Source organism: Corythoichthys intestinalis, chromosome 19, assembly GCF_030265065.1.
Source record: "Corythoichthys intestinalis isolate RoL2023-P3 chromosome 19, ASM3026506v1, whole genome shotgun sequence".
In the NCBI taxonomy this organism is placed as follows: domain Eukaryota; kingdom Metazoa; phylum Chordata; class Actinopteri; order Syngnathiformes; family Syngnathidae; genus Corythoichthys; species Corythoichthys intestinalis.
This window is the reverse complement of record NC_080413.1, coordinates 26,084,498-26,097,797: the sequence shown is the minus strand read 5'-3', so window position 1 is coordinate 26,097,797 and position 13,300 is coordinate 26,084,498. Positions and strand designations below refer to the sequence as shown.

General features: G+C 37.8%; 1 protein-coding gene across 5 annotated transcripts in view; it reads left to right on the top strand.

The window, feature by feature from the left end:
- Positions 1–13,300, top strand: part of ryr3 (ryanodine receptor 3) — a 200,600-nt gene that overhangs the window by 138,138 nt on the left and 49,162 nt on the right. For all 5 annotated transcript variants that reach the window (XM_057823386.1, XM_057823389.1, XM_057823385.1 and 2 more), the window contains 10 exons: positions 1,525–1,646; positions 1,762–1,811; positions 4,536–4,596; positions 4,680–4,918; positions 9,360–9,441; positions 9,889–10,019; positions 10,124–10,242; positions 10,548–10,746; positions 10,861–10,955; positions 11,061–11,206. In XM_057823386.1, the coding sequence (XP_057679369.1) occupies positions 1,525–1,646; positions 1,762–1,811; positions 4,536–4,596; positions 4,680–4,918; positions 9,360–9,441; positions 9,889–10,019; positions 10,124–10,242; positions 10,548–10,746; positions 10,861–10,955; positions 11,061–11,206 (1,244 nt within the window). The remainder of the gene's footprint in view (positions 1–1,524; positions 1,647–1,761; positions 1,812–4,535; positions 4,597–4,679; positions 4,919–9,359; positions 9,442–9,888; positions 10,020–10,123; positions 10,243–10,547; positions 10,747–10,860; positions 10,956–11,060; positions 11,207–13,300) is intronic.

Genomic DNA, 13,300 nt, shown 5'->3' with positions numbered 1-13,300 from the left:
TGCCTCATTCAAATCTTAATATCTGAACATTTAAATATGTAAACTAAAGCGCAATTACATTCACAAATGAATGGCTTCTGGTTTTTGAAATGTAAATAAACCTGTTCTCTCTCTATTGTGATAAAACAACAAAATTGCAATAACTGCATTAACAATCAAAGTGAAGTCTAACTGTAACTGTAGTCTTGAAACAAATCTGAATAAGGAAAAACATTGCAATAAAAAATTGCAAACTGGTTGAACTTGAGAGTAGCTGCAAACTGTCATGGCAGAAGATTGCTTCAATGATATCTGGCGCCATCTAGCCTCGTGAATGGGTATAAAGTCTAGACCGCGACTATAACACGACCCCCACTTTTTCAGTCTTATTTCAATGCAAAAAACACCGTCTTATATTCGGGCCAGTACGGTAATGTCGTAAGTAGAGGTACCACTGTACTACGGATGGAATCTGGGAAATTTCACAAATGAGCGAAATCAAGAAAGTTCACAAACAATTATAAAGTGCTGTTTTTTCTTGTAATTTTTTCCCCCATAGGAAAAATGAAAATAATGAAAATAGGTGCTCCAAAACGACAGAATGCCATTCGCTGAGAGTGTTGTTTAAGGTGGTCGTGGCTGCGCGACTCCCACGCACACACACTTGGTCCACATCATTTCCACTGCGGCTCAAAAAGATGAGATAGGCAGCCTCCACGATGTTGGTCGCATCGGGCTGCCGGATTCTTGTTTGATGAAGATGCGCCTTGCCGCCTGCCCGACAGGCGATTGCCCTCTTCCGCCGTTGCTAATTAGCTTCGTCGTTGGGGTCTTGTTGGGTTTTATTTCGGAGTTTCCTTCTCCTAGCCTTTGCCTAAAGAGGCAGACCCTACAAGGCAGCAAGGGATTTGAATTAAGAGTTTTCCTTCTCTTAGCCTTTGCCTAGGAAGGCATACCCTACAAGGCAGCAGGGGGGGACTGAATATACCGTCAGTCCACTCGGTCACTTGCTTGCATTCTGTGATAAACGGGGGACCACGGGAAGGTAGCAAGCAAGCAGTTAGGAGGCAGAGGCTGTAAAGGGCTTAAGACTAGCTTAGACTAGCTTAGCCTAAGACGCATGCAACTCCAATCACACCCCATAGTAATTACACACAAACAAATCCGTTTGTTCTAACACTGTAATGTACAGTATTGACATGATCAATTCACCAGTCTGAGAGATCTTACTCCATTGACTGTCTTGCAGCTGAATGTATTGACATTAAAAATAAGGTTACCATTAGCTGTAATAAACTTTTATTTTCATTGGGTTAATGTTCTGTTTTGATTTCTCCAATACCAATTTAGGTTAGAATCTAGCAAGCCTTGAATCATAGCTGCCAAACATTAAAATGTATTACACATAGACTATCTCTCTAATCAATTGGATTTTACATGCTTCAAAAAGAGTCTTTGATCCCTCATTCTAAACTAGAAAGGTAATAGAGGTGCAAATATTGATGATGGTGCAAAGTGCCTCACAGCAGCATGTGCTTTGTTCAGGTGTTGCTCCCGCTGACGGATCAGACTTTTAAGAACCACTGCCTCTATTTCCTGTCAACGCCCAGCAAGAATCTCAGCAGCTGTGGGTATGCCTCCAACAAAGAAAAAGAGATGGTCACAAGGTGCAGTATTATACGTTTGTCATTTTGTTCTCAAATTACAGGGCATGGAAATGTTTTCTTTTCTGCTACGTATTTGTTCAGCTCAGCTCAGTCTTGCTTATCCTGTCGTTTCCAGCCTTTTCTGTAAGCTGGCAGCTCTTGTCAGACATAGGATTTCACTCTTTGGTAAGGCTGTCCTCTTTTCCTTTTCTTTCCTCATTTGGTTAGTCATTCAGAACATGACACTATTTGGATTTTGGGGTATAGAACAAGTAACAATATTAGTGTAACTAGAAAATGCAATTTCTGCAGAAACTGTGTGTAGATAATCCAGATCCCTGTAGATTTTTGGTCATTTCCAATTAAATCTTGGACATTTTCGGGTCACTTCCTTGTTACTTACTCATTTGCTGCCTCTGACAGCGCTAGACATACAATCCATTTGGACTCAAAATCAATTGGACGTCTAGTGCCGTCAATGACATTGAAAGATGAGCATTCATTGCTTGTCCTTCCAATTTAAATGAATTGGATGTCTAGTATTGTCAAAGGCAGGCAACCCGGTAATTTTGTGTCACTTCCTTGTTGATTTTAAGGCACTTATGGATACCTTTCTGTTAATTGTATTCACTTTCTTTCTTTTAGGGCATTCTCAGGTCACTTGTTATATATTTTCGGGCAATTTCCCTTAATTTCTTATAAAGTTTTGTATATTTACTAGAAATAATGTTGTTCAGCTAGCCATGTGTAGTGAAACTGACACAGGAGAATTCACTGCTTTATCCACTTTCACCCCATTTGAAGAAGTACAGTAAACTATTAGTGACCTTTTTCTTTGTTATTGTGCAATGACATTTCCTATTGTTTAAAATATGTGGTGTGGCCATGAAACACTACATGCATGTCAGTTAAAACTGAAAGGACATATACAAGGGCGTAGGTTTGCATAGGGACAGTACGGACATAACACCACCAACTTTTCAGGATCCTCAAATTGTCTCCACCAACTTTTAAGCAATCTTATTTGCATTATACAATGACTTCAGTTATATAGGTAATTTAGATTGTCTTCCCATATGTTGTAAAGATAGAATTGATCCTTCCATTATTAAGTGAATTACTTTCATTATGTTTAGACTTACATTGACCCCTTTTCACTTGCTGAATGTGCCAGTCCATTATTTTCCCCTCACATGTATGTTTGATTGGCTGATGACTTGATCCCACACACAAACACCGACATGCCCCCCCCTCCCCTACCCGACAGAAATACAACTTGCCGCCTCCTCCGCCCCTTCGAAGACGAGGGATATTAAAAGTTTTTTTCCGCCAGCAGCAGCCACTGTAAGTAATGTCAAAATGTAAATGTTGTGTAGGTGGGGAACACACCACATATTTTGCTACTGTAAGTCAGACCTGAATCAGAGTTAGCATAACATTAATCTGTGCGAATTTCTCAAACTTGAGGAGGAAGCTGCTTTGAGAGAAATATCCTCCTGTATGTTTTATACTGTTAACGTTAATTAAAATGTAAAATTTAGTGAACCAAGGTTTACCCCCTTCTTTCCAGTTTTCATTTTTATTTTATTTATGTGTTCTTAACGCAGCTCAAAGGAGCTTTTAGTTTTTGTTGAGTTTGGCTCAAAAGCAGTAGTGTTTTACCTAAAGGAAGGCTCCATTCTGATTTATTTTTGTTAGTCCCTTAGAAGTTTATTTGTTATCTTTAATTTATTTATACAGACAATTTTGAGTGGTATTAAGACAAATGTTTATTTATTTATTTATCTATTATTTTTGCATTGCTGGATACTTAAGAGATTATTAACAAATTTGTATTTCTTGTGTATATTAATATAATTTGTGTTCAAATAATGCAATTTAAATTTTCAAATAAAGGAAAAAAAAGGTTTGAATCGAACAGTATATCACCTGAACCGGTACATATGCACTGAAAAAAACAAACCTCCTTAAAACTGAGAATTAAAAAAAAAAAAAAAACTCGTTTTCAGTGTAAATTACCAGAAATAAGTGAAATTATCTGACAGTGCTTCGGTAAATTTTAATCTGATTTCTTGGAATAAGAATAATAGCTAGCTGCAAGTAAGCTTAACAGACTTATTTATGCAAAAAGTTTGTATATTTAATCATAAAAAAAAAAAATTCTGACATCAGAAATGTTCCTAATTCAAGGATAAATATTGGTCAAAATATTATTTGAAAGCATTTTTTAAATAACAAATAGTAATATTTACTAAAAGTAAGTGGAAGGATCTGACGCATTAATCTGTTAACTAGCCTTTAACACTCAAAGCAAGATGGAGAAAATTATTTGACTAGATTTAAGAAAAATGATCTGATTAAGACGTTATACTGTAAATTTGCAATGTGAAAGTTAGTATAAGTCAATACAGATTTATTTTGCATTTATCATTTAGCCTATCAATTAATTAGGTTCTTATTGGTGAGAAATTTAGCCCTGACTGCAGTTCACCCAATCTGTTCAGTCGTATTAATGTCCCTTCCCCAGCAAAAAGTGTACAGTATGTGCATGTTATGCTGTTATATCGTCCCTACAAATATTGAGACCAAACCTACGCCCTTGGACATATATGTATATTTATTATACAGTATGTTAACATTTCCAATTTGCATAGGGGTTTCTTATTCCACCTTTTTCTCCTTGAACATTTCTTCTTAATATTACCCTTTACTCTGTGCCGTTTGAGGAGCACCACCCTATGGAGGCTTGTAGTACTGACACTAAAAGAAATTTAAGTCACCATGAAATTACTTTTAGAGCACCTGCATATTTGCTTAAATGTTGAATTTAACACATAATAAGACGGAATAATGATGTGCCCCACAAGCAAAAGGATCCTGGCCCATTGCTAATGGAATTTTCTCTCACAGGAAGTGACTCTTCAATGATGGTGAGCTGCCTTCACATTCTTACTCACTCACTTGACACCAGGCAAGTATTTTTGGGGGGGGTTTGAGACTTGAGACTAGGTCTATTCAAATGTGTTTAATACTTCTGCACAATTTTTCTCTCAGAACAGTGATGAAGTCAGGTACCGAGCTGGTTAAAGCTGGGTTTCGGACTTTTTTTGAAAATGCAGCAGAGGACTTGGAGAAGCTTCTTGAGATGCTCAAACTTGGGAAGTTCATGCAATCGCGTGCCCAAATGAAGAGCGTCAGCCAGAGCATTTATTACGTGACTGTGGCGCTTCTGCCCATCCTCACTGCTTTATTTGATCACATCAAAACGCACAAGTTTGGAGCGGACCTGCTCTGTAAGTTTCCCTTTCCATCTCTAATATTTAAGCAGCGTATATCTTAGGGATGTTCCAATCGCGTATTTTTGCACCTGAGTCAGAGTCACCTGATTTTGAGAATCTGCCGATAAAGAGTCGTGATCCGATACCGAAAAAACAAAAGTTTCAAACATGTTACAGTACTGTACTCTTTAAAGTACAGGTAGTCCCTGGGTTATGACCCACCCGACTTTACGACGCTGGAGTCTCGTCCACCATTTTGTGTCCAGTCGTCTTTTTTTCATTTTTGATAATGTTGAATTTTGTTTTCTGATGCATGCTTTTATTTTGGCGCAGGAAGCAGGTAATATTTCCACACGCAAGTAAGAGCGCATTTGCTCCCACAAAGAAGTCGTGCTGCCGAGTGACAGAGAGAGGGGATAGATTACAGGTAAAAGCCTGTGTGCATATTTGTTGCTTGTGAAACATCCACAGAGGCAACACATGTACATAACCTATAGTACTGTTTATTGTGTGTTTTCAATTGTGGTCAAATACTTTGGGTGAGTTTGTGATCATTTTTGATGATGTGTGGACGCTAACTAATACATGCTAATCGTTTGTGTGGATTGTTATTGCTGTATGAACAGCTAGTTATAAACACAAATTTGGAATTGCTCTTATTGAAGAGGAAACTGATTGAATTTATTTTTTCATTTTAGTTTAATTCTGCAAGTGCTGATGTCATGAACAGCTGAATAAAGTCAGCAAACCACACTGACATTTCATCATTTCAGAGCTTAGCTCGCTGTGTAGTTAGTACTGTATTGGCCCGAATATAAGACGGTGTTTTTTGCATTTAAATAAGACTGAAAAAGTGGGGGTCGTCTTATATTCGGGGGTCTAGACCAGGGGTCCCCAACCTTTTTTGCACCACGGACCGGTGTTATTTGGGTCTTTTTTTTTTTTTTTCCATGGACCGGTGTTCTGACAAATTTTGCAACCCATCAAAAATTGCAACGATGCGGTTCTGCGCATGCGCGTAACGTTAACCGTAGCCGCAAAATGCGCAAATGCAGCTATTCCAAAGTAAACACTACAAACTTTCTTGAAAGAAAAGAATATTAACTTACGTTTGATCATGGAAGGAGTTGTAGAAAAGTTCTCCTCAGATACATCCTGCCATGTAAGCTGCACTCAACAACTGCACACCGCTCTCACCATTAACGACTTCACCTTGTCCTCAAACATTAATTAAGAAGCCCGCTTCACAAAGATACGATGTTGGAAATTGTAGCAAGGTTTTCAAAGCTCTCATAGCGATGTCAGGATATTCCAGAATGACTTTAATCCAGAACCTCAGTAGAGTTGTTGTCTCAAATGTACGTTTAATAAGGTCACCGTCATTTGCGATCTATACAAGTTGATCTTCCTGTTGCACAGACATGCTCGAATCACTCGGTTTATCACAAACGGGTCACGAATCCACTCCTTCGCCGTTCGTGGGTCTTCAAGGTTGTAGGCTCGTCAGGTGCCCTTTTCGCCGTAAAAATATCTCCATAGACGTCTGTTTTCCAGTCATCTTTGCTCGTGTGGGGGCTAATTATTTCCGGGAACAAATGTGCTGCGCCTGCGGCCTAGCAATACGTTATTATCGAGGACTAGCGCACATAGATATATTATATACACAAACAAGATGTACTGCTAGCAGTACAATCAATGGATTTCTATGACGACATTCTAATCTATCCCGTAGTATTATATCTAGAGTAGACAGGGATATTGGTGTGTTAAGCAGGGGCACAGGGTTAATTCAGCCAGAATGCAGTCGTTATTAAATTATTTCTATGCGGCCCGGTAGCAAATGCGCCACGGACCGGTACCGGTCTGCGGCCCGGCAGATAGGGACCCCTGGTCTAGACCTTATACCCATTCACGACGCTAGATGGCGCCAGATATTATTGAAGTGAATGCTGAACTTGACTCCCCAGGCCAAAGTGAACCCCCTATGGCAGACATGTCCAAAGTCTGGCCCTGGGGCCAAATGCGGCCCGTGGTCAAATTTCATCCGGCCCCCAGGCACTGTCATAAAATAAATAACGTATGGCCCGCACACAAACTTAATAAATTGGTCAGCAGTACTGCTGCCAGCATATGATGTAGCTTACACACTAAATGCTGCTCCTCATTTACCCACTAAAAGGCAGCAGCACTCTAAGCAACATTACCCCGTGTGACCCTTTACTTCCAATTTTCTAAAATGGCGACAATCAATAAAAAAAAGGTGACTGCAATGGCCGACGCTTCAAGGATAGGTGGAAATTGAACTATTTCTTCACTAAAATACGCAACAACTGTGTCTGCCTCATTTGCAAAGAAACAATGTGAGGCGATATTACCAAACAAGACACCCTGACATGTACAAGATTACAGGGAAGATACGCAGCGAGAAATTGAAGCAACTTGAAGCTAGTTTAATTTCACAGCAGCAGTATTTCGCAACAGCCCGAGAGTCGAAAGAGAACGCCACAAAGGCTAGTTACGAGATTGTTGAAATTATGAATTGAAAAAAAATAATAAAGCAAATGTGACACACAGAATGGCTTGCTACAATTTGTTTAAATATATTCTATGTAAAGGACGTCAGCCAAGGTCGGCCCCCACCATTTTTACCACACCAAATATGGCCCCCTTTGCAAAAAGGTTGGACACCCCTGCCTTATGGTTAATGCAGTAATTGCAATTTTGTTGTTTTATCACAATAGATTGGTTTATTTACATTTCAAAAACCAAAAGCCATTCATTTACGAATGTGTTTGCACTTTAGTTTACATATTTAAATGTTCAGATATTAAAATTTGAATGAGGCAAAATAACATGCTTTTTCTGTCAAATATTTTGTTATATTAAATATTTTGTGGGCCAATACAGTACTTACTGTAGCTCCCAATGTCTTGGCGCAGACAGTACAATGATGTATAATACATGTTTTTGGATAGTTTTTTTTTTTTTTTGGGGGGGGGGGGGGATTTAGGGGTACTTAAAAGGTTAATTCCAATTTTAGCAGAAATTCAGGTTACATTGCCAGCGTAGGAACGGAACTTGTTCGTTACCTGGGGACTAGCTGTATTTCTTCTTCTGCTTTTTCTGCGAGTTTGCGGAGTATAAAATGTACAAATTTGTTTCTTTCGGCAATGCCGTTGTATTTCTGGATTATTTTGTCACTTTTTAGCCCTTAATTTTCTATTTATTTTTTAAATTGAAAACACGATCATTTTCGCCCAATACCGATCCCTTAAAAAATGGACCGATCGACCCGATTTTCAATCACGTGATCCGATCAGGGACGTCCCGAGTATATATCCTCTCCTTCTAGTGATATTACACAATTTTTATGTCATGACTAGAGATGACGCCGATCGATCGGGTCCAATCACGTCATTTTCAAAGTATCGGAATCGGCAAAAAAATATCGGACATGCCTTTTTTTAATATATATATATATATATATATATATATATTTTTTTTTTAATTAAATCGTTTTCTAATTGTATTTAACGTTACAGACATAATATGTTACACTCATCCAGAGTCTTTAGTTTAGGCTTAAGGTAGGGTTATCAAATTTATCCCGTTAACGGCGGTAATTTTTTTTTTTTTAATTTATCACGTTAAAATATTTAACGCAATTAATGCATGTGCTGCACGACCCACTCACGCATTGTCGCATTCAATCTGTAATGGCGCTGTTTTACCTATATATAGAGCTAAAAGGCAGCGTAAAATGAGTAGAGTGAATTTTGGCAGCCTTTGGAGCCTTTTTTTAATTGGCTAACACCCTACAATACCTCTCCCTACGATTAGAAATATCATGGAAAACAATGTGGGGAAGAAAGGTAGTAAATGATGTTTTTCTTAATACCCTATGTTATTTCCCAACGCAGAGAAGATATATCAATTGGTACCACTACGCACAGTCATGGTTGACCTTCCCATCATGCATTTGGGCAGAACAGTTAAATGGCTACACAATCATTTACTGAAAGCTCAACAAATACATGAGATGGCAATATTTAGTCACAATATACAAAACCACATTTATCCTTTAAGAATTACAAGTCTTTCTATCCGTGGATCCCTCTCACAGAAAGAATGTTAATAATGTAAATGCCATTTTGAGGATAAATTGTCATAATAAACAAATACAGTACTTATGTACTGTATTTTTAATGTATATATTCGTCCAAGTTTAATTCATTTTTTTCTTAATGCATTGCCAAAATGTATATGATCGGGAAAAATTATCGGGAATGATTGGAATTGAATCGGGAGCAAAAAAAAAAAAAAAAAGCAATCGGATCGGGAAATATCGGGATCGGCAGGTACTCAAACTAAAACGATCGGGATCGGATCGGGAGCAAAAAAACATGATTGGAACAACCCCAGTTATGACCACAAAATAAATGGCTATGTGTTTCAGTGGATGATGTTCAGCTATCCTGCTACCGAATCTTGACCTGTTATTACTCTCTGGGAACAGGAAAAAACATCTTTGTGGAAAGGTAGACACATTAGCAATCCAGTAGCTATGGTAGTTATTTTTTTATTTTTGTATTGGCAATATTGTTGTGGGAGGACAAAAGTTCCTGCAATGGCACTTCATGCTCACAAACTGTCTTTACAAGCATGGTTAGGGATATTTTCTGTTTATTGTAGTGTAAATCTGATTAAATACATTTGTTAATCATTAACTACATTTGTGCCTGTGTATATTTGATTCAGTTGTTCATTAAGATTTATTTAAATTTAGTATTTTTTTCCCCCAATTTTTAATCATGTTCCACCCTTAGTTTACTCATTCTATTATTTGTAGTAATAGTAGTTCCACCCTTAGTTTATTCGTTCTATGATTTGTAGTAGTTATGTAGTGCACTGCATATAACCTCTGTCCTTATAAAGGTACTGTCATTGTTGGCTGTACAGTGCACCATGTTGATGTTGGCTTGCAGGTATCTGCCAGCACTTGGTGAGAGCCTGGCCACTTTAGTGGGTGCTATGCCGGTAGCTTTCCTGGAACCTCATCTGAACACCCACAACCCACTCTCTGTTTTCAACACCAAGACGCCACGGGAGAGGGCCAGTTAGTCTCCACTTGTATACTTTGTCACTGCATTATTTTCCTATTTTGATGAAAAAATGCATTATAGAAACATCATGTTTTAAATGATAGTCTTACCTCTGCAGTCCTAAGCATGCCAGATACGGTGGAGGAGATGTGTCCAGAAATGCCTCGTCTTGACAAGCTGCTGAAGGATGTCAATGATGTCTCAGAGACCGGCGCTCGCTACAATGAGATGCCACAGGTCAAATGGCTTGTTAAATATTTGAAAGAGATGCAGACCTTGAGAAAATATTAGCATATTCCTGGACTGCTTGGCAGATCCTCTCAATTTAACAGAAAAGTCATAGTAGTGGTCTGGTTCTTTGTGAAATTTAATGTTTGCAAACATCTACGTTAATCAGCCCAATTTGTACTAGTTACATTATTTAACTGAGATTTGAATCTTGGCTATATGTACAGAGGTCCTACAGTAACATTAAATGGAATAACATTGAATTTGGAGTTGAACTTTGTGTCTCTAACATGTTTCTTGAATATCTCCTCCAGGTGATTGAGGTGATCCTACCTATGTTGTGCAACTACCTGTCTTACTGGTGGGAAAAGGGTCCTGAAAACCCACCTCAGAGCGGTGAGTGCTGCACCATGGTAACGTCTGAGCACCTCAGCATCATTCTTGGGAACATTCTAAAGATTCTTAACAACAACCTGGGAATTGATGATGCACCCTGGATGAAAAGGATTGCAGGTGAGGCACTAGGCAAAATGGAAGGACTTGACTCTTAATCAAAATTTTAGCAATCTAAAGAATGCTAAAACAGTTTGTACATGTTGGGACTAAATCCCTATTGTCTCTGTCTAGTCTACTCTCAGCCTATTATCAGTAAAGCGGGAGCTGGTCTGCTAAGAACCCACTTTTTACCAACACTGAATAAACTGAAGAAGAAGACAGTGAAGGTAGAAGCAAATTCAAGTAATTGCAATATTGATTTATCATTACCTTTGATTCACTGCTGCATCTTTCGTTAAGTGCGGAGTGTAGAGATAAATGATGTGTTGTAGGTTGTGTCTGAAGAGGAGTTATTGAAGGCTGACGGCAAGAGCGACAATCAGGAGGCAGAGCTTCTTATCTTAGATGAGTTTGCTGTGCTCTGCAGAGACCTCTATGCCTTCTACCCCATGCTCATTCGCTATGTAGACATTAACAGGTATCATATATATATTTTTATCAAACTCTTACAAGGATTACATATTATATGGCGGAAAACACTCAGGTGACTTGAAGTTCCGCTCTGAGACCCCCAATTTAGCCAACTTTCAAAATTGTCCGATATGCATGTGTGATACATCATTGGAAAGCTTAAAATCTCAATTTTCTGTGGAAGGACAAATATTTAACAGGAGAGATTTTTTTGACACCTTAAAAGTAGGTCAAATCAGGTGAGTGAAAAATAGACATTTTTGAGACCTTAGAATTTTTCTGGAAAAATTTTGAACAGGACGGCATTTAAAAAAAAAAAGTTTTTTAAACAGCAAAACCCTATTCCCTATTTGGAGGTGAGAACAAGAACTGAATTACAAGACGCCATGACGTTAACGAGATATTATCGCGTATTTACCTTGTTTCGATCCAAAAATTCCATGTAGCATGTATCACCGAGTGTCAAGACACAGCTGTGCATGGCCACAGTTGGATTTTTGGGGGATTTTATGGGTGAAACATGGTAATATAACAACGGTCGCGATGCAGAAATCGCAGACATCAAGGAGTGGTCGAGATTTTCTTTTTCATATATTTACCCTTTAAATTTTTTTTTTTCATTTTTTCTTTGTTTGGCTCCATTATTTATCATGCAATATATCGGAGAAAATGCGACAGTAACAAAAGTTATGAGGTAGATATCTGTGACTTTTTTACAGACACCATTTTTTTTTCATTGTGACGTCATTTGTTTAAAAGTTATATGCGAGTGAATCATTTTTTAAAGTTTTTTTTTTTTTTTTAAACAAAATATTAGACATCAATTGATGATACTAAGCTAAAAATGACAGACATTTTGAATAATAAATCAAATTAATTACCTTCGTTTTATGGCTGGGTTTAAACAAAAGCAGTTGGGTGACGTCTGTAAACGGGGGTGTCCAGGGTAAAACGGACAAATTAAAAATAGTTCGGGGGCTTAGTGTGGATGAATCTGCTATGGCAGCAAATAAACATATTGTTCTATCAAACACAACAGTTGTTTTGGCTTAAAATACAGCATTTTCTTTTGAGGAGGAGTGTAAGAGCAGAAACTGCTTTTTGAGTCTTGTCTGTGTTTTCCGCCATATATATTACAAGTATTACATATTATATATATGGCGGAAAACACTCATGTGACTTGAAGTTCCACTCTGAGACCCCCAATTTGGCCAAATTCATAACTTCCCTATATGCATGTGTGATATACATCATTGGAAAGCTTAAAATCTGTATTTTCTGGGGAAGGACAAATTTTGAACAGGAGGGCTTTTTTGACACCTTAAAAATAGGTCAAATCAGGTGAGTGAAAAATAGACATTTTTGAGACCTTTGAAATTTTCTTTAGTTTCTTTCTTTTTTTTAAAATGTTTTGGACACTCATCCTGGTACATAATAAATAACGAACATTTCAAGATATCCCCCTTTGTCTACTCAAGTCTTTGATAATCAATATGCATGCTCTAAGACATGTAGGTGGATGTACAACAATAAAGGAAATTGGTGTGTGAGTAAATGTAGATTTAATATAGCCCTGCATTTTATTTTGTAAATAAACATGGCTAAACGGGGAGTTTTGATTTGACTGTGTATTAATTGGTTCAAAGAAAAAACATTTCCAGGGGAATTTTAGGGGTTAAATTCCAATACCATAATATTTAAATTTTTGCAGTGGGCTTTAAAAATATTTTTACAATTGAGATTAAAGAATGTGAATGCGAGATACTGAGATTGAAAGGCTCCATATGCATAAAGGGAACATATACAGTAAATGTGAGTGTATAACACTATCTATTTATTGTATTTAGCCTTGAAGCCTGGGACGTAGGCTTTATGATTTAAGCATCTAATGCAGGGGTGTCCAAACTTTTTGCAAAGGGGGCCAGATTTGGTGTGGTAAAAATGTGGGGGGCCAAACTTGGCTGACATGCTTTACGTAGAACAATATATTTGAGCAAATTTTAGCAAGCCATTCTGTGTGTCACATTTGCTTTATTATGTTTTTTTAATTGATAATTTCAACAATCTCGCAACTAGCCTTTGTGGCGTTCTCTTTCAACTC